General features: G+C 49.1%; 1 protein-coding gene across 5 annotated transcripts; it reads left to right on the top strand.

Moving 5' to 3' along the window:
• The first annotated feature begins 10,303 nt into the window (after positions 1 to 10,303).
• Positions 10,304 to 20,216, top strand: Lzts3 (leucine zipper tumor suppressor family member 3). 5 transcript variants are annotated; one of them, XM_052183626.1, is made up of 5 exons: positions 10,304 to 10,417; positions 15,075 to 15,238; positions 15,701 to 15,835; positions 16,502 to 17,356; positions 17,672 to 20,216. In XM_052183626.1, the coding sequence occupies exons 2-5, from the start codon at positions 15,167 to 15,169 to the stop codon at positions 18,368 to 18,370; spliced, it is 1,761 nt and encodes a 586-aa protein (XP_052039586.1). In that variant the 5' UTR covers positions 10,304 to 10,417; positions 15,075 to 15,166; the 3' UTR covers positions 18,371 to 20,216. The 5 variants fall into 5 exon arrangements, with proteins under 5 accessions (XP_052039586.1, XP_052039585.1, XP_052039583.1 ...); XM_052183625.1 differs by having other exon boundaries at positions 15,701 to 16,177; positions 16,502 to 17,086; XM_052183623.1 differs by having other exon boundaries at positions 15,701 to 16,177; positions 16,502 to 17,293.
• Positions 20,217 to 20,889: the final 673 nt, after the last annotated feature.

Raw genomic sequence — 20,889 nt, 5'->3', positions numbered from 1 at the left:
TAGGCACTTGTAGTCAGTGAATAAAGAAAATGAAAGGACTGCATGCATTGTTGGTAAGGCCATTTATAGCCTAGTCTTTGTAAAAGAGGACGAAATGCAGATGACCACTTTAAGAGATGGTAGGAGGGACGTAGTTGACAGTAGAGTTAGCCTATCAGTGGTTACTCAGTTATACTTTAGATCCCCGTGTGGGGTTCTTAGTACTTTCCTGCCAGACTACACAAGGCAAGTTAAGGCAGAATCTTGATACTGTCAGAGAACATCGGCAGATCACCAATGGCAGCAAGGCTGAAAGCCCATGGACTACACCGTGAAGGCTGGGAAGGTGGTTCAGCAGGTAAAAGCACTATCCATGGGAGCATGCTGACCCAGGTTCAATCCCCGACACCACATATAAAGCTAGGAATGTTACCATGCACCTGTGATCCCAGGACTTCTGCAGTGAGCTGGTAACAGAGCCCTCAAATTCAGGGTGCTTTGGACTCAGCCTCCCAAGGGCTAGGATTATAGGGATGTACACCATGCTCCTGCCCCAAGCCTTTAATGATTGGTGATGTTCCAAAGGCTTGATGTGAAAGTGTGTGTGTGTATGTGTACCACATATATGTACATATTACATATATGTAATGCCCATGGAAACCAGAAAACAGCATTGAATCCCCTGGAACGAGACTTCTAAACAGTTTGAGCTACCATTTGGATTCTAGGAATCAAACTCAGGCTGTCTGGAAGAGCAGCCTGGCTTTTACCCATGGAGCCATCATCTCTCCAGCCCCACTAAAAGCATATCATTTTTTGTGCATTATGTATTCATTATCTAGTACTTAATCTGTTAATGTAATAAACATATTAAACAAACAGTTCATTAAATAGTAGCTAACAGTTCACTAAATATGCAAATTGCTTTCACAACTAGTCAGCTAAAACTTGAAGAATAAAGTGGGCTGGTGGTACACACCTGTATTCCCACACTTGGGAGGCAGGGGCAAGTGGATCTCTGAGTTTGAGGCCAGCCTGATCTACAGAGTGAGCTCCAGAACAACCCGGCTAAGCAAGTTACTAATTTTTAAACATTAAATGTTTAAGATTTCTAAGTAGTTAATTAAAAATTCTCAGGGCTGTGGATACAGTTCATATAGAGTCTCATGTTTGATTTCTAACACCACACACAAAAAGTTAATATATAAGTATTTTAAACACTTGTTTCTGTTTCTAGATAGGATCTCATTTAACTCAAGCAAATCTTATATGCAGCTGAAGCAAACATTTCACAGTACATTACTTGCTACGTTCTAGCACGTAATGCTTTAGTCTATTGTATTTCAGTTCTGGTTTAATGGTGGCTAGGTTTTTAGCACCCCAACGGTGGCTTGATCTTACAATCAACAAATCTAAGTTTTGTCTATTTTAAATAGAATCTTACTAAGATCCAGCCTCAGCTGGCCTTGAACTCCCAAAGTTTCTCTCTCTGCCTTCCAAACACTGGAATCATTGTACACCACTATACTTGGTTTCATGAACAGATCTTTTACGTATAGATGTGAAAATGTAATTCAGTACTAGAGTACTTCAATGAGAGGCCCTGCATTTTATCCCCAACACCAAAAAATAAGAGAGAAGAGATAAAAGGTGTCCTAAAGAGCCTTGTTCCTTTGAGTACACTGCCAAGAATGAGTACCTAGGTAAGCGTTATATGTTGTACATAAATGGTGTGTGTGTCTCTGTGTGTGTGTGTGTGTGTGCTTGGTTGGTTGGTTTTTTTGTTCATTGTGGTGTTAGATATCAAACATGATGCCTTTGATATACTAAACAGGTACTCTGCCAATATGACCAAATGCATATAGTCAACTTCCTGGGTGTTAGGATTGAAGGCATTAGCAGTGGTGTGTGTGTGTGTGTGTGTTGTGTGTGTATGTGTGTGTGCGTGTCTATCTGTCTGTTGTACTTAAGGAGGCCAGTGGTATCCCATAGAGTGTGAGGCAATTGTGACTTACCAGATATGGGTGCTGGGAACTGAACTCAGGGCTTCTGCAAGAATAACAGTTTTGGCTGGGCAGTGGTGGCACATGCTTTTAATCCCAGCACTTGGGAGGCAGAGGCAGGTGTACTTCTGAGTACAAGGCCAGCCTGGTCTACAGAGTGAATTCCAGGACAGCCAGAGCTATACAGAGAAACCCTGTCTCGAAAAAACAAATTAAAAAAAAAAGAAAAAAAGAAAAAAGAATAGCAGTTTTGCTAACCTCCGAGCCATCTCTCCAGCCCTGTTATTTGTTTAAAGCTTTAGTGTGTGGGTGTATGTGTATCATCTGGTTGCAGGTATCCAAGAAGAGTGTCAGATTGTAGGAACTTGAGTTATAAGTGATTGTGCTAGGTTCTCTAGAAGATCATGAAATGCTCTTAACTATTGAGAGCCATTTCTTCAGCCCTGTTTGCTTTTTTGAGACAGAGTTTCTTATGTCCTAGGAAGGCTCTGAACTTGCTATATAACTTAGGACAACCTTGATTCTTCTATTTGCATGGAAGTGCTGGGATCAGAGATATGTGCAACTATGTCCAGCTTATGTGTTGCTAGGGATTGAACCCACAGCCTTGTGCATGCAGGCAAGTGCTGTACTGAGGTACATCCCAGACTCTTTTGTTTGTTCTTTCTGTCTGGCTAATCTATGCATCCCTGGAACTCACTATGTAGACTGTACTGGCTGCCTTAGTCACTTTTGTATTGCTCTGTGAATAGACACCATGACCAAGACAACTTATCTAAAGGAAAGCATTTAATTGGGGGCTTGCTCACAGTTTCAGATGGTTCATTTCTTACCGTTATGGTGGGGAGCACAGCAACAGGCAGGAAGGCACTGCAGCAGAAATTGAGAGCCCTACATCCTTAACGGCAGTCAGCAGGCAGAGACAGACAGACAGACAGACACACTGGCCCTGGGGTGACACACCTCCTTCAACAAGGTCACACCTAATCACTGATATCAGATGGAGATTAAGCATACAAATATATGAGCCTGTGGGATTCAATGTCATTCAAAACCCACACTAACCATGAACTTTTGTCGCTGCCTGGCTGCCTTAATGTCCTATTTTGTGCATTTTGTCTCATATCAAAATAGACTGGAGTAACAAATACAGATTCATAAGTGAGATATTACTGAGTGTATTGCCCATAATCATCTCATCAGGAAGTTGTTTCCACAACTCAATTACTGTCCCTACTGGGTGACAACTCAGGAGAAGAGACACTGGCATGGCAAAGTGAGAGACAAAGGCAGATAGTAAAAGTTTCATTAGGTCATTACCAAGTATATCTATCGTAATGATGTAAAACAAGTGTTTGAAAACTCTAAGCTGGACTGGTTGTTCTTGCTATTGCAAAAATGAGAGCTGTTTTTTTTTCAAAGTCTGCATGCTTCCATGAAACCAATTGAGTCTGTGTGAAACCCCAGCACATAGCAACATGGTATGGAGCTCACGGCTCTCCGTGGCTATGTAGTAGGTTCATACAAGTCAGCCCGGGAACTAGAGACTTCCTTCAACACAAGACCAAAAAAAAAAAAAAAAAAAATATCTCTTCTCCCTCACAAATAGTACAGAGAATTTACTTAGGGTAGCAATTGATATTATGTTGTATCTTATAAAGAGTTTACAATGATCAAGTGCAGGTGGCTCCTTACTGTTATAACTCAACAATTATTTTATTGTTTTATTATTTATTTAGAGACAAAATCTTACTGTGTAGCCTTGGGAGGCCCAGAACTCTCTATATAAACCAGGCTGGCTTTGAACTCATAGAGAACTACTTGTCTCTGCCCGTGTTTGAGATCAAAGGTATGAGCCACTACTCCCAAAACAAGAACAGCACTGAATGTTGAGACCTTGGGGAACATAAAAGTATGACAAGCTGTCTACTTTGGGGGCTGGAGAGATGGCTTAGTCGTTAAGAGCACTGGCTGGTTTTCCAATGACCCGGGTTCAATCCCAGCACCCATATGCCAGTTCACAACTGTCTGCAATTCTAGTTTAAGGGATCTGACACCCTCACACAGACATATATGGAGGCAAAACGCCATAGTAAACTATCTTCTTTGGGTGTGGCATACAATTAGTTAAAAAGTGATAAAAATACAGTCATGAATATAGTTTTACATTTTTTTTTTACCTTTTGGTTTTCATAGGCTGTGGGTAAATGTAATTAATTATATAACATCACAAGAGATCTCATCAAGTGGGGGGGGGGAGGAGGGGGGGTGGCGCACGCCTGTAATTCCAGCACTTGGGAGGCAGAGGCAGGCGGATTTCTGAGTTCGAGGCCAGCCTGGTCTACAGAGTGAGTTCCAGGACAGCCAGGGCTATACAGAGAAACCCTGCCTTGAAAAAACCAAATCCAAAAAAAAAAAAAAAAAGCCCAAAAAACAAAAAAAAGGAGATCTAATTAAGCTTAGATCATAACCATTTCAGTTATATTTTTCTACTGGTCTGTGTCATCTTAAGGACATTTACAGGTCATTTCCATAAATATTTGGTCCAATTTCAAAGGGTTTTCCTCATTAAGCACTGCTGTTAAAAAAAACTTTTGGCACATCTCTTTAACCCCAAAACTTTCAAGCAGAGGCAGTGGATCTCTGAGTTGGAGACCAGCCAGCCTGGTCTATAGAGCGATTTCAAGGACATCCAGGACTACACAGAGAAACCCTGTCTTAAAACAAAGCAAGACCTTTTAATACAGGAGCTGGGATGGTGGCTCAGTTGGTAAAGTACACAGTGGGCACCAATATCAATGCCAAGTGCTAGAATATGTCTGTAACTGGGGTGTGTGTGTGAGGAATGTGACCTATACACCGTTGGCCAGTAAGTCCAGCCAAATCCATAAGCTATACAGTGTTAGTGAAAGAGCTTGTTTCAAGAACCGGGGTGAAGAGTGAGAAGGTGGAAGGCCATCAGGGAGTGCCTGATGTCCGTCAGACCTCCACGTAAACCACGCACCAGCTTTATGCAAACATCTAAACTAAAAGTGAATTGAAGTTCATCATCCACCACAGTTTGGTGTTCAGAGGCATAGTTCTCCTACAAAGGCAGCCCCACATTACTCTTTGAAGCCAAAAGTTGTCTACTTCACAGTAGACTTGTGGGTTGTGATTTTATTCACCAACAATGATCATCCTCCTGCATCTGCTTTCCAGTGCTGCCGTAACACCTTACCAGAGCCAAGTGCTGGGAACCAACACAGATTTCTTTGTTGGTAGGTTGGTTGGTTTCTTTCTTTTGGAGGTTTATTTATTTATTTTATGTATCTGAGTACACTGTAGCTGTCTTCAGACACACCAGAAGAGGGCATCAGATCCCATTACAGATGGTTGTGGGCTACTATGTGGTTGCTGAGAATTGAACTCAGGACCTCTGGAAGAGCAGTCAGTACTCTTAACCGCTGAGCCATCTCCAGCCCCAGGTTTATTATGTGTACAGTTATTTTGATAAGAGGTTCTCTTGTTTCTCAGGCTGACCTTGAATTTCATCTATAACTAAGGATGGCATTGAACTTCTGACCCTCTTGCTTAACTCACAAGTACAGGTGTGTACCAGCTGCTTAGATTTATGTCGTGATAGAGCTCAAACCGAGGACTTCATGTAAGCACTGACTTATAGACACAACTCAGTATAGATTTATTACATTTGGAGGCTTAGAACACCAATATAGGTTGTGCAGGGTAGGACTGGATTCCTTTCAAGAAATTATCTACAGGTTGTCCATCTACATCTGCAAAACCAGTTATGTCATTCTCTCTAGCCAGTTTTCTGTAGTCAAGTTAGTTTTCCTTCTGTTTTTCTCTCTTTACTTGTTAACTTTTTTGTTTGCTTGTTTTTGATTGTTTGTTTAGACAGGATTTTCTGTATGTTGCCCTGGCTGTCCTAGAACTAGATCTGTAGACCAGACTGGCCTTCAACTTAGAGATCTGCCTTATTCTGACCCCACCCAGCCACATCAGTGTTCTTATTTATAAAAATGTGTCACTGCATAGCCTTGGCTGGCCCGAAACATATATAGAACTCAGAGAAATCCACCTGCCTCTGCTTCCACAGAGTGCTGGGATAAAGGCCTATGCCACCACACAGACCCAACTATCAGTGTTTTCTCTTCCTCCCTCCCTCCCTCCTTTCTTCCCTCTCCTTTCTCCATCCTTCCCTTCCTTTCTTTCTTTTTTCCCAGTCTCTTTTGATGTTTGTTTTTAAGGGCTCCTCTTTATCCCATTGATAAGAGAGGGATTCCCAAGCCTAAAGTTACAGGAGCTGCCAAGCAGGCCACCTGACACTAGACAAGTGAGATTGATAGCATGTGTTTCTTAAATGACCACATTCAATGGGAGAAGACACAACAAGCGCTACACAGACATTAGGTATTGGTTTTTCTTTTGTTTTACTAATGTTTATTTAGCTTCTGTTTCTCCAGTAGCCCTGGCTGACCTGGAGCTCCTTATGTGCCCCAGGCCAGCATCGTGGCACTCTTCCTGCCCCCTCCCACCCCAGGGCCCAGGGCCCAGGGCCGGCATTAAAGGTATGTGGTACCTTTTGTGGGTTTTTTGTTTTGTTTTTTTTGTTTGTTTTTCTAATGTGAATGGGTGTTTTGCTTGCATGTATGCCTGTGCATTGCATGTGCTACTGGTGCCTTTGGAGGCCAGAAGAGGGTACTGGATCTGAGACTGAGGTTCTAGATGGTTGTGAACTGCCATTTAGGTGCAGGGACTTGACCCTCTAGAGAAATGAGTCCTCTGGGAGAGTAGCTGGGTGGTTCTCCTAACTACTAAGCCATCTCTCCAGCCTCCAGATAATTTACTTTTTTAGATGGAGTTTTACTACATTATCCAAACTGACCTCTAGTTTGTAGGTTTAAAGTCTTTCCACCTCAAGTTTCTGAGACGAGCATGTGTTACCACATATAGCTATGACTTCCTTCCTTCCTTCCTTCCTTCCTTCCTTCCTTCCTTCCTTCTCTCCTTCCTTCCTTCCTTCCTTCTTTCCTTTCTTTTTTTCTTTCTCTCTTTCTTTCTTTTGAAGCAGGTTTTTATGCTGTAGCCCAGGCTGGTCCCAAACTCCCAGTAATCTTCATGCATCAGCCACTGAGTGCTAGAATAACCCCACCCTCCTTGACGGTATTACTCTGAAGTAGGGACAGAGAACTGCAAAGAGAATACTTTAGATTGACATAGAAAGGGCCAGCAGGGATGAGATGAGCAGAGTAAATGTCTCTGTGCAGATGCTGAAGAAGATTGACTCTGTGAAGGCTAAGAAAAGCTTCACCCACTTTCTCAGGATGCAGAGACACTTTTGACAACAGTCATTGAATGCAACGTTTTTGGTGGGACCCTAAGATCTGTTCACAAAATGACAGGAATGTATTGTGGCTTTTCTAAGTTGAAAAGACATCTTTTGTTTCCAGAAAATTAACAAACGGTGCTACTGAGACATACAGTAACAACATTGGAGTCCTGAGGATAAAGAAAAGCTCTGAGCAGATGAGGTGGTTCAGCAGTATAAGTGCTCGGAGCACAGCCTAAGTTCAGTTCCCCAAAGCCATGATAGAAGGAGAAAACTGACTCTGACAGTTGTCCTGTGGTCTCTACACCTCTGCCATGGAACACTTTCTCAAAAACTCAACAATGACTTCAAAAGGATGAGACACACTCTCAAAAACTTGAGATAAAGTGTCTGCTTTAACTAGATAAGCCAGCTCTGCCACCGTTTCCAGTGAGAAGACAGGGGATAAAGATGGAAGATGGGAAGAATTCTGTGAACAGTCTGTGAAAGCATTTTCACTATGGTCAGATGCTTACAACTATCAGAAACCAGTCATGTGACAGATGGGAGTCAAAGGAGGAATAGAAAAATCAGAGCGTAAATACTGGCAATACCATGACACCAAGTAAGCAAGTTGGCCAAAGTCAAAACCAACCTAAATGGGTCTATGTGGTGCTGGACAGAGCCCAGGCTCTTACACTCACTACTTTACACTCTGTCCCTGAACTACAGCATCCTTACCCAGCATTCCCAGGCAGAGATAAGCAATCTCTGACTTCAGGGCCATGGTGAATACATAGTGAATTCCAGGCCTGCCAGACAGCCAGATCTACCTAGTGAGACCCAGTCTTAAAACAAACAAAACAAAACAAAATACCCTCACAGTAACTCCTCGAAATATATGCTTTTGTGGACCAATCAAAACTTTCTCTTGCCTGGCATGGTAGCACACACCTCTAATCCCAGCACTCGGTAGGCAGAGGCCGTCTCTGAATTTGTGCCTGGTCTAGATGGTGAGTTCCCATACAACCAGGGCTCTGTAGAGAGACCCTGCCTCAAGGGGAACAAAAGAAGGAGGAGGAAGAAAAGAAAATGTCTCCTGGGGATGGCTACTATATTCTGTGCTCTCTTGATCCTCATCTCACTGAAAAGGGTAGCAAAGCTCGCCTCATCTGTGTAAAGCAAGGATGACATGTTACCTCTCTGACAAACCAGGAGGATCACCACCAGATCCATGACACTCAGTTCACAGAGTTCTAGAATATATAAATGATTTGTCATTGACTAATAATGACAAAATAAGATCTTAGTTTATTTAATATACTTCTTTGTTTGGATTGTTTGGGCTTTTTAAAAGATTTATTATTATTTATTATTATTTTTTTAAGATTTATTTATTTATTATATGTGAGTACACTGTAGCTGTCTTCAGACACTCCAGAAGAGGACGTCAGATCTTGTTATAGATGGTTGTGAGCCACCATGTGGTTGCTGGGATTGAACTCAGGACCTTCAGAAGAGCAGTCAGTGCTCTTAACCGCTGAGCCATCTCTCCAGCCCCTTATTATTATTATTATTATTATTATTATTATAGGTAAGTTCTTTGTAACTGTTTTCAGACACACTAGAAGAGGGCATCAGATCTTGTTATGAATGGTTGTGAGCTGCCATGTCGTTGCTGGGATTTGAACTTAGGACCTTCAGAAGAGCAGTCAGTGCTCTTAACTGCTGAGCTATCTCACCAGCCCAGGTTGGTTGGTTTTTGGTTTGTTTGGTTTTTGGTTTTTTGGTTTTGTTTTGGGGTTTTGGTTTTTTGAGATAGTGTTTCTCTGTGTAGCCCTGAATGTCCTGGAACTCGATCTCAGAGACCCTGCTTCTGTCTCTCAAGTTCTGGGACTAAAGACATTTGCTTAATACATTTAAAAGCAATCATTAGAACTGAAAACAGGAATTCATTAAAATCACTATAGGAAATAAAAACAATTGTAAAACAAAAAAAAAAATTAAAATCTATGACACAGTCCCTTGTTGTAGGGTGGCTAAACTCATCAGGTATCACAATCATAGCCACCAGCCTTTTGCTAATGCGGAAGCCTGGGCCCAGCTTGCTTCCTCATACTGATCAGACCAAGGTCATAGCTGAAGGCTGAGTGCTTCCTTCAGGAAGTTTTTCTGGGTGGCTGGCAGCCCCTGTAGTGTATGCCACGTGCCCTTGCCTAGGTGTTGATCTGAGTTAAAATGAAGTCTTGACTCGATCTCTTTTTGGGATGGGGAGTGTTAGTTTTACAGCAGGCACTGGGATACAAATTTCCTGTGATGTCAAGTTTTAAATTGGTCAATTTAGTGGCTTCTTGCCTCCAGCGAGATCATAGCCACTGGTGCCTTCACACGCCTGCATCTTGTAGGTTTGAAGGCTCTGCAAGGTTTTTTGTTTTGTTTTTTCCCTTAATTTTTTTTTTAATTCAGTGTATGGTTGTTTCAACCATATGTTTGTGTAGCACACCCAGAGGCCAGAAGGTGACGGATCCCTTGGAACTAGTCATCATGTGGGTGCTGCGAATCAAACTCAGCATCTATGGAAGAGCATCCAGTGCTCTTAACCACTAAGCTATCTGTCCACCCCAGATTTGAAGGATTTAGGACGTCTGCTGCACAGGGAATGGCTGGTGCAGGAGTTGAACCTAGAATCTAAGCGAGGTTGTCCATAAACCAAAGGGCTTATACACCCAGATATGGGATTCAAAGAGAGTAAGGAACTTGCTGGATTTGTTGGAGAACAGAAATTGGGGACTGATCCCAAGAATTTGGTACAGTGGTTAACAGGGACTGAGGCTGAGCATCTGCCACCCAGCCTGTTGGGCAGGCGGGCCAGCGCTCAGCGACCAAAGGGGTTAAGGCATCAAGTCCCACCCCTGTCCAGGATTGGCGGGTCCCGGGGGCGTGGCCGGAGGGCGGGCCCGCGTTTGCCGCAGCCGCTGGTGGGCGGGCCGGGCGCGGGGCGGGAGGGGCCAAGAGCAGAGCCCGGCCGCGCCGCGCGCCCTGTGGGGCGGGCTTCGGGCTGCGCCAGAGAGCGGGACAGCTAGCGCCGGTGTCTGAGCCTCTGCGCCGGACTCTGAGGCAGTGAGTAAGTGATACAGGCCTACCGGGGTGCCCCTCCAGGTTCTCCCTCCGGTCACCATGTCCGCTGCATCGCTCGCTGCTTCTGGCCGGTGGGAAGCTGGGGAGGGGGGCGCGTCCCGCTGCTAGGGTACCGGGAGCTGGGAGATGAGGCCGATGATGTCATGGACGCTTCAACCGGCGCGGTGGGGGGGGTGGCGGCCGGAGGGGGTGCGGCCCGGATTATGTCACCTCTTCTCTCTGCACCCCGCCCCCCCCCCCCGGGGCCACGCGCGTTGGTGGAGAACCGAGGGAGGTATGGGTGGAATTTCTCCAACCGCAGAGACCTCTGTGGCACCTTTGCAGAGAATTCGTGGCTGGGGTCTATGTGCTAGTGAATGGCGACCCTCCCCCCCCCCATACACACACACTCTGACACACACATGCACAGCTGAGGCAGGCTCCTGTGTGAGCGGGTGGGTGGGGGTGTGCTGGCGGTACCTTCAGCACTGAAGCACTGGCTTCATGAGAGCCAGGATCTAGGGAATGGGCCTCTTCCCCTGCAGGTGCCCACGTTTCCGACGGAAGATGAGTCTCCCCTCACACATCCCAACCAAGAAGTTCTGCTCCCTGAATCCCTTCCCTTAATCCTTCCTGGAAGCTTTTTCTTGTTTCTATGTCTGCATTCATTTCCTATTTACATTGCTCATAACTAACATCCCCACAAGCATTGATCTTGCATTTTCTTGATGCCAGGGTCCAGAGACCCCTAAAGACATCTTTTGTGCCCTGGGGTAACACAAGCTTCCAATGGGGAAGCCTCACAGTGAAATCTCCCTGGGGCATCCTGAGTAAGTGCTATAAGACCCCTTGGGCATCAAGGATGCTGTGCTGAGGAGTGTTTGGACTGGGTCCAAAGGAACACAGGCTGGGTAGAGCAGAGAAGAGGTCATGTGTGGAGAGAAGAGCTGCTTGCAGGAGAAACATAGGATGGATATCAAGAAGGGCCTTAGAGACTGCTACAAACTCTACTTGGTTGTGGGTGCCAAAAAGAATACCAGGGATTTTACACATAATCCGTTACCTTCTTAAAATTGCTGTAAGGTAGGTGTGCGTCTGAGGTGGAACAGACTGCATGAGATTCTGTAGCTGGGCTGTGATTTACACCTGGAGCTGATGCTGCAAGGATTCTAAGGCACTTGACCCCGCTCACAGAAGGGTCTAGCCAGAGTCCATTTGGTCCCTTTGACTGCTATTATTGTAATGTCACAGGCACTGAGGGTTGACAGAACAGAAATGGAGGCAGGCTCAGGCAACAGGCTATCATTTCAGAGTGATGCTGTTCACCTGCCCTTGCAGATCACAGTTAAACCTAGGCCAGTCCACGAGCCTGTCCTACAGAGGGAGCCCAGCCCTTCCTCTCCCCTCAGGTCCGACTTGCCAGGGAAATATACTCCACTCCTTGTCCTTCCAACTCTACCAAGGTTTTGAGGAAAGAATTTGCAAGAGCCTAAGTTTGGAAGAGGCAAGGGGCAGGGAACAGCTCTAAGGTGTTGATGGTGACAGGTTAGAACTCTGGCAAGGAGCTCTGGGAATTGCCTGTGGGTTGACTGCAAAGCCATCCTCACATAGAGCCTGAGAAGGGAGGCTCAGGGCAGTGTCTAGGACCCTCAGAATCTGAGAAGGATCTACTGAAGAGAGTGAAGCAGAATGACTGTGGCCACCTCCAAACTCTGGCCTGCGTTCCTCGGAGCTCAGAAACGGTGTGCACTTCGCAGTTTATAAAGATCTTCCCAAACGCTCACCGTGTCAGCCCTGTCACTCAGTCAACATGCTCATTCCTGGAGTTTGTTCCTTCCTCTGCAGTCTCTGGTGCAGTTCCCTCGCTCGAGTTCTGCCTTGTCTCACTGGTGGTGCCCGCCTTCAGTGTTTCTATCTAATTTGGAATTCCTTTCAAAATGTTGTTTGGTTTTTGGCAAAATGTACGTGTGTGCACACAGATAGGGATCATGAGTGTCCTGCTCTATCGCGGTCTGCTTCTGTCCCTCCAGAGTCTCTCACTGAACCTAGAGCTAAGCTGGCAGCAAGCAAATCTCTGAGATCCTCCAGTCTCTGCCCTGTGTAGCGCTGTGGTAACAGGCACAAACATAACTGATTTTTAAGGTGGCTTCTGGGGATTCAGGCTCAGGTAATCATCATGTTCACGCAGCAGGCAATATTACTGAGCCGTCTCCCCAGCCTATTGATTAATTATTATATGTCCCTCTGTTTGCTTTTGGAAGCATAATCTCATGCAGCCTAGACTGGACTCCAACTCAGTACACGCTCAAGGCAGGCCTTGAACTCTTGGTGTGTCTTGGCCTACGTGCCACCGCTTCCAACTCTCAGGGTTACTTTTAAAATAAGAAGAAAAGCCTTTGGTTCCAACTTTCTTCACTGAAGGCCTCCTGTGTTCTCTTTTAACAGAGAACTCTGCTGTCTCTTCCCTGCACGCTGTCATCCCTTTGCTCTGTTGGCTTTTGTCTTCCACAGCTTTTCGGAAACCATTTTGACATAGACATCAATGATGTTCTCAGCTGCTAAATTCAGGCCGTGCTCTTCAACTCCAGTTTTACCTTCTGGAATATTTCTTCTCAACACTGGAAACTGTCCTTGTGTTCTTTTTCCTTCTTTCCTCCCTTCCTTCCCTCCCTCCACCCCTCTGTCCCTCCCTCCTCCTTTTCCGCTTTGTTTTGTTTCTTTGTTTTTTGAGATGGAATCTCACTTGGTTCTCATCCTCATCGTTACAGCACACTTCTGGGCTCAAGTGGTCCCCCCTCAGGTAGCTCGCTGCTGCTCCTCCTGCCTGCTTGTCTTCTTTCTTGTCCTCCTCTCTGATTTCTTTTATTTTATTTTTGCACTAGGGATTAAATCTAGGGTCTTGGTAAGGAAGTAGTCAACCACTGAGCCTTTTTTATTTCATGAAACAGGGTCTCACTAAGTTGCTCAGGATGGCCTTGAACTTGCAGCCCTTTTGTTTCCGTAGCAGGGATTCTGGTCCGTGCCTGCAGGCTGGTTAGCAGCCCTGTTTTGAATCCCCTTCCCATTTTGGCTGCCAGGGCACAGCTTCTCTTGGACTTCCTGCTGCTCTCACACTTCCTCCCAGACTTATGGGGGGGGCGGGGCTCTCCCGCCCTTGCTCGATGCTAGGCCCACCCACGCCACTCTGGGATGCTAACAATCAGTCTTTCCACCCTGGAAGAGGTATCTTTGGTCTTCTCCCAGGCAATCTCTGCCTGTCATGTTAATGATGCCACACCCACACCAGTGGGCGCCCTAGCCTCTTCTCATGTTCTCTCCACCTGAGCTCCAGCTGCATGGGGATTACAGTTCTTCCTGTAACCATGGCCAGGCTGCCCTGTTGGCTCCAAGCCTCGGGCCATTCACCCTTCACTCTGCCAGTCTCTGTGTGCACAGAGTGGAGATAGCAGGAGCTAGGGGAAGGCAAAAATAATTCTGAGGGCACAGAATGCAAAGAGGCCTCTCGTTGGGGCGGATCACCTGTGCATCCTGTGCACCTACGTGCTTGTGCTCAAGACTAGTGTAAGCCTACGTGTGGGCACAGACTGGCCTAAAGGAGGAGGGTGGCAACCGGGCTGCTCTCCACACCTGTGGGGGTGTGCACTGAATGGATTTCCACAATAGCAATGACCAACTTGCTAGTGAACTTACCACTACCCAGAGCCAGATATATAGTGTGACCAGGAGAAACTGAAGGGTACGTGTGTCAGCAGCCTCCCAGGTTTGGGGCCTGACAGGAAGGACACATTAGAATTAGGCATTTCAATAGAAGGAGGTTTGCAGAGCATTCAAGGGGATGCTACACACACCCGACTTTAATAGGGAAGAAAGGTACCCTGCTTGGCTCCTGAGGCTTACAGGCCTGAAGAGCACTCTTCTCTCATAATTGGTACACATTTGAGCTGTTATAGCTTCTAGCCAGTGCCAGGGACTTGCCTGGTGTTCCTGCCCACCTGTATTATACAGGTGTTCCAAGGAGCTAACTTGAGACAAAAGAACCAGGAAGCAGATTAGGCCTCTTGGAGCACGAGTAATATGAGGCCTTGCCCCCCCTTCTGTGAGACAGCTTTGAAAGCACACCCTACAGAATTGGTTCAACCGACTTCATGGTCACCTGAACGAGGTCAAGGTCCAAAGGGGCGTGTGTATGTGGAGAAATGGCTAATCCAAGAACTCTTCCTGGTGGTACTGCATTCTTTGCAGGGTTCAGCAGGCATGGCATCCTCAGGGGTCATCACTGGTTGCACAAGCCCCGCCCTTCCTTCACCCACCTGTGGGAAAAGCCCGGAGGGAGGAGTTGGCTGCTGGTGTTCTAGTGCAGCTGCGACCCTGCCCCTGCCCCAGCCTCTGCCAGCTTCAGGACTGCTGCAAAGTACTGATCCCAGAGAGTGGGGCACTCTGGAGTGCCAGGCCCCCAGGAGGCCAAGTTAGGAAAACCTCTACCTGCTACGGCCACAGCCCCAGTGTGGTGCGTCCGTCTGCAGAACCACGACTGCTCCCACCCGTGACCTTGGCGCAGGCCGCAGCTGCAGCTCCGCCCACCCAACTCCAAGACCCGGGTTCTCTCCTTCGCCTGCCGCCTCCGGGCCACGTTTTTTTTAATTCCCCCCCCCCCCATTTCACAGAGGAGAAAAGCTGCAGTACGGGATGGCTTGGTCGGCTAGTCCAAAGTCGCGCAGCTGGTTCCGGCTGAGCCCGGATTTCGAGAGAAAGCCATATGGCCCCTGCAGACCTGGCCTCGGAGGGTCCCAAGCTTGAGGACCCGCCGGCCCCCCACCTCTTTGGAAAGGTAAGAAGAGACGTCGACCCTGTAGTTGGCTTTCACCTTGATCGTTTACCACCTTGGCTCAGGGGGCTGGGAAAGACCTGCACTGTCAGCTTTTTTTTTGTATAGGGTTATTGTGTCTCTCCTTTAGCCCCTGAGGTCCCCTGTTGGATTCAGGCACTGCTTTTCTCAACCAGTCCAATCTCCCCAGCCCAGGAAGCTAAAATATAGGAGTCATGACCCAGGATAAATTTAATGAAAACTAAATTCTGGGAGTTGCAGCACAGTTAAGAGGATCCCTGGGTCTGGGCGGAGTGGGTTCGGGAGTGAGCCAGCTGAGAGGGTATGTGCCTCATCTTGGAGGCCTGGTAACTCTGGGGTCCACTGTAAGGAACACAGAGAGACAAAGTGGGGCCCCGGTTGACTTGCTTGGGAGTGGAAGTGGGATGGATTCCGACCTCTCTACTTTCCCGCTTGTGCCTACAGTGCCCTTCTGGCTTAATCATGGCGAAGCTGGAGACGTTACCTGTGCGCGCTGATCCAGGGAGGGATCCTCTCCTGGCCTTTGCCCCCCGGCCTTCTGAGCTTGGACCCCCAGATCCCCGCCTGACTATGGGCAGTGTGGGTAGTGGGGTGACCCATGCTCAGGAGTTTCCTATGAAAAGCGTGGGCACTCGAACAGGGGGTGGGGGCAACCAGGGCAGTTTCCCTGGTCCAAGGAGCAGTGGTAGCGGGGCCAGCAGGGAGAGACCTGGTCGCTATCCATCAGAGGACAAGGTTCTCGCCAACTCTCTCTACCTCAATGGCGAGCTGCGGGGCAGTGACCACACAGATGTCTGTGGTAACGTGGTGGGCAGCAGTGGGGGCAGCAGCAGCAGTGGGGGCAGCGACAAGGCTCCACCCCAGTATCGTGAACCCAATCACCCACCCAAGCTCCTGACCACGTCTGGCAAGCTAGACCAGGTTAGTCCCCATTGCCTGGAGAGCCTCCTGGCCTTGTTGAGAGCGGGAGGTAACCTCGAAAGTAGGTTAAGGTGGGAGCTCTTAGCGGGAACTAGGAGGCAGGATGGGAGCCATCGTGGGGAGCGATGGTGTAACCCTGGGGCTAAGTCTCACTTGTGGATCCAGGACAGAGATGGTTTGTGGGGGGCTTGAGGTGGAGCCCCAGATGGGGAGACCTTACAGAGGGCAGGGCATGGTTCTTGAATAAGTCTTGGCCATAAGGAGGAGGCGGGGCCAAAGATAAGATCTCAATCTGATGCCTCTTCCCTGCTTCCTTTTATGCAGTGCTCAGAGCCACTAGTTCGGCCATCAGCCTTCAAGCCCGTTGTACCCAAGAACTTCCATTCCATGCAGAACTTGTGTCCTCCACAGACCAATGGGACCCCTGAGGGACGACAGGGCCCCGCGGGCCTCAAAGGCGGACTGGACAAGTCTCGGACCATGACCCCAGCTGGTGGGAGCGGGGGCGGCCTCTCAGACTCAGGCCGGAACTCGCTCACAAGCTTGCCCACCTATAGCTCCAGCTATAGCCAGCATCTGGCCCCCCTCAGTGCTTCCACCAGCCATATCAACCGGATTGGCACTGCTGGCTACAGTAGTGTCAGCAGCGGTGGGGGGTCAGGCTACCAGGATCTGGGGACCTCAGACAGTGGGCGGGCTTCTAGTAAGAGTGGGTCGTCATCATCCATGGGGCGGTCAGGCCACCTGGGATCCGGGGAGGGCGGAAACGGGGGCCTGCCTTTTGCAGCCTGTTCACCACCCTCGCCCAGTGCGCTGATCCAGGAGCTGGAGGAGCGGCTGTGGGAGAAGGAGCAGGAGGTGGCGGCTCTGCGGCGCAGCCTGGAACAGAGCGAGGCAGCAGTGGCCCAGGTGCTGGAGGAGCGGCAGAAGGCATGGGAGCGGGAGCTGGCCGAGCTCCGGCAGGGCTGCAGTGGAAAGCTGCAGCAGGTGGCCCGCCGTGCCCAGCGTGCCCAGCAGGGCCTACAGCTGCAGGTGCTGCGGTTACAGCAGGACAAGAAACAGCTGCAGGAGGAGGCAGCCCAGCTGATAAGGCAGCGGGAAGAGCTAGAGGACAAGGTGGCCGCCTGCCAGAAGGAGCAGGCCGACTTCCTGCCCCGGATGGAGGAAACTAAGTGGGAGGTGCGGGCTGGGGGGCTTAGATTTTCCCTCTCTGACTCCCTTTCCTCTTTTCTTCCTCTGGAGACCCCCAAACTTACCCCTAGCTGTGGGGTGGGGGAGGGGATACGGAAAGAGTAGGACCAATTCAATTCAGAGTGACACAGAGGCTGCGCGGGGCTGTAGAGATGAGTCTAGCAGGGAGCCCCCTGTAGGGCCGAGCCTAGGCTCAGGTGCTCAGTGCTTTTGGAGCTCGATCTGGGACCTGGGTTGTGATGAGCCTTTCCCACCTCGGCTCTGCCTTGACCCCCGCTTCTGCTTCCACCTGCCCCTGTCCAGGTGTGCCAGAAGGCCGGTGAGATTTCCCTCCTGAAGCAACAACTGAAGGACTCACAGGCCGATGTGTCACAGAAGTTGAGTGAGATCGTGGGGCTGCGCTCACAGCTTCGGGAGGGTAGGGCCTCGCTCCGGGAGAAGGAGGAACAGCTGCTCAGCTTGAGGGACTCCTTCGGCAGCAAACAGGCCAGCCTGGAGCTGAGTGAAGGCGAGCTGCCCCCTGCCTGCCTCAAGCCTGCTCTGACCCCTGTGGACCTGGTCGAGCCACAGGAGGCGCTGGCCTCCTGTGAGAGTGACGAGGCCAAGATGCGCCGGCAGGCTGGGGTGGCCGCTGCTGCTTCCCTGGTTTCTGTTGATGGGGAGGTGGATGCTGGGGGAGAGGGTGGGACGCGGGCCCTGCGCAGGGAGGTGGGGAGACTGCAGGCTGAGCTGGCCGCTGAACGGCGTGCCCGTGAGCGCCAGGGTGCCAGCTTTGCAGAGGAGCGCCGGGTGTGGCTGGAGGAGAAGGAGAAGGTCATTGAGTACCAGAAGCAGCTCCAGCTGAGTTACGTGGAGATGTACCAGCGCAACCAGCAGCTGGAGCGGCGACTTCGGGAGCGTGGGGCAGCAGGGGGCTCCAGCACGCCTACCCCCCAGCATGGAGAGGAGAAGAAAGCCTGGACCCCCTCCCGCCTGGAGCGCATCGAGTCCACAGAAATCTGATTCTCTTATCTACGTGCACAACCTTCTGACAAAAGTGCCCTGTCTGAAGGTCGGAGTCACCAATGTCCCCTTTCCATTCATCTCCCTTCCCCACGTGTGCTGCACATCCCCAGACCAAAGAGGTTCTCGAAGCAGCTGTGACCAGCCCCTTTTGTCCCCCAGTCCATGGAGCTCCAGCACTGCCTTTATGGGTAACCACTCCAGACCCTCCTGCCAAGGAGAGCGTGCGGGAGGGCAGAGTGCAATGGGGTGAGGTCCCAGGCCCAGGGAGCATGCTCCCTTTCTGGGAAAGCCTCTCCTTGGAGATGGAGACAGCAGGCTTGCATTGCCAGGGAGTCCCCCAGCCCCTTTCCCTTCTTGGGCTGCCGCTGCCACCTTGTGTCCAGTGCTACTGTCTGTGCCCTCCTTCTAGGCCACACAGCCTGAGGAGCCTGCATGGATCTGCCAGTGTTGACAGACCCTAGGCTCCTAGTCTCTCTCCTTCATGTGCAGTTCTCCTTCCCCAGGCAGATTGGCAGGGGAAGTGGGAGCAGATGGCCTGCCTGTGGTTGAGAGGGCCACCTGCCCTCCCCCTCCCCCACCAAGGTACCCTGGGCTCAAGCCTTAGAGCCTGGACCAGTCCTGAGCATTTGTCCCTCTGTGTATATTGAGGGAAGAGAGGGCCAAGGCTGGAAGCTCAGTGCCTAGGAGAGGTCTGCCTTCCTCCCTTAGGAAGGGTTGCATAGAGGCGTCTCACCCTCTGGCCAGGATCCTACAAGGCTACATCCCCTGCTGCTTAGTTGACACACACACCCCCCAACCCAGGGTCACTGCTCAGCTCTGATTATAGCTATCCCTGCCTCTTAGGTATTCTGTTTGCCCGGTTTCTGAGGTCAGATGGATGTCTGATGTCTTCCTGTGTCCCCGCTCTCCCCTCGGCCTCCTTTCATGCTCCTAGGCATCTTCCCAGGCTGCCTTTTCTCCCAGGTCTCACCCTTCCTCCCAGCAGAAAGCTCTGCTTGGTTTTTGGTGCACTGCTCACTCCCAGCTCTCCTGGCCCAGGTCTGAGCCTGGGGCCCTTGTTTTGAGGGGCCAGTCAGAGTTGGATGTGACTGCCCTCGAGGAACATGGCAAATGTGTGTGTGTGAGGACTACTGACCCTTGGGTTGCTCGCCAGACTCTTGAGTTGACTCGTTTGTCCGGGCAGGGTTGGCTGGTATGGTCGTCAGGATGGGTTGTGACAGTCAATGCCACCTCCTTCTCTGGGATCTTTCAGATTCTATCTCCCCAAGACAGGTAGGGAAATTCTAATTTCTCTTTTAAGAAAGTAAATTTCCAATTCACCAGCAATAACAATCAGAGACTTGGCCCTCAGTCCTTGCATTTCTCTTTTCACTCTCTCTTCCACCCCAAGATGGAATCTTGGGCACAGGATGGAGAGGGTTGGTAACTACTGTGAGCAAGTCCCCCAAGCCCTGACCAGCCTCCTCCCATGACTGGTGACTGTTTAACAAGCTGTGCACACCCCACAAAAATTGGAGTGCCCTATGTGCAGCCTCCAGCTCTGCACAACTCCTTCTGGGTGGTCCTCAACAGGTTTTTGACCTCGATTGGAGGCTACTCTGGCATACACTGCCCATTCCTCTAATCCCTCACTGTACCTGATTCAGACCCAAAGCCTGGTCCACAGGGACTGGGAAAAGGCATTAATACACAACAAAAGAGATGGGGGGGAGAGAAAAATATGAACAGCTTTGGAATGTCCAACTGCAAAATAAATTATATATAAATATATAAATATATAAATATATATATCTACCATATGTGATGGAAAGACTTTTCATTTTTCCTTTCCCAAAGAAATAAAATGGAGAGAGCCTCTTGGATGGCAATTCTGTGGCCAGCTTGGATCTTTGCAATTACAGAGGTAAAGTTGGGAGGTATAGGACAAAGCTGGAACAGATATTTCTCCCATGGAGGCAGGGGACCAGAGTTACTCATTGTGCTGTGCTAGGAGACTGGCTCAAAGCCCAAGTCTTCCATGCTTGTCCAGGAGTGTGGTTCCACCTTTCCTAATGGGGGTGTCCTCTCTTCGGTTCAGGCTGTTAGCAGTGTTACCAGCTGACTAGCTCAGGAATGGTACACTAGGCTGCTATCCAGAAGGCAGGTGATATGGACAGCTAGGCGCAGCCTGCGGTCACTTGAACACTTCAGTGATTAAGCATGGAATCACAGAATGGGTTTTCAATTAATGACAAAAGACCCAAGTATGCTGTAAAATGGTGACTTGTCCTTTCCAGGATTTCCTGCAGTCCTCCCCACTAAGCCTCACAGTAACAACAGCAACAACAGAGTATACTGTAAACATCACATCTAGCCACTTTTAAAAATGTGGTTTATTTTCCCTTCACCCAACAAGTCTAGTGATAGGTATCACAGATATTGGCTCTCTGGGGATCTAAAGTGGTGGCTCTCAGTGTGTAGGTTTTGACCCTTGTGGGTTTGACCCCTTTGGGGTCAAATGACCTTTTCACAGGGAT

The sequence above is a fragment of the Apodemus sylvaticus genome, chromosome 5 (genome assembly GCF_947179515.1).
Source record: "Apodemus sylvaticus chromosome 5, mApoSyl1.1, whole genome shotgun sequence".
In the NCBI taxonomy this organism is placed as follows: Eukaryota; Metazoa; Chordata; class Mammalia; order Rodentia; family Muridae; genus Apodemus; species Apodemus sylvaticus.
Note: the sequence above shows the minus strand (reverse complement) of the source record. Positions and strands in the feature narration are given on the sequence as shown.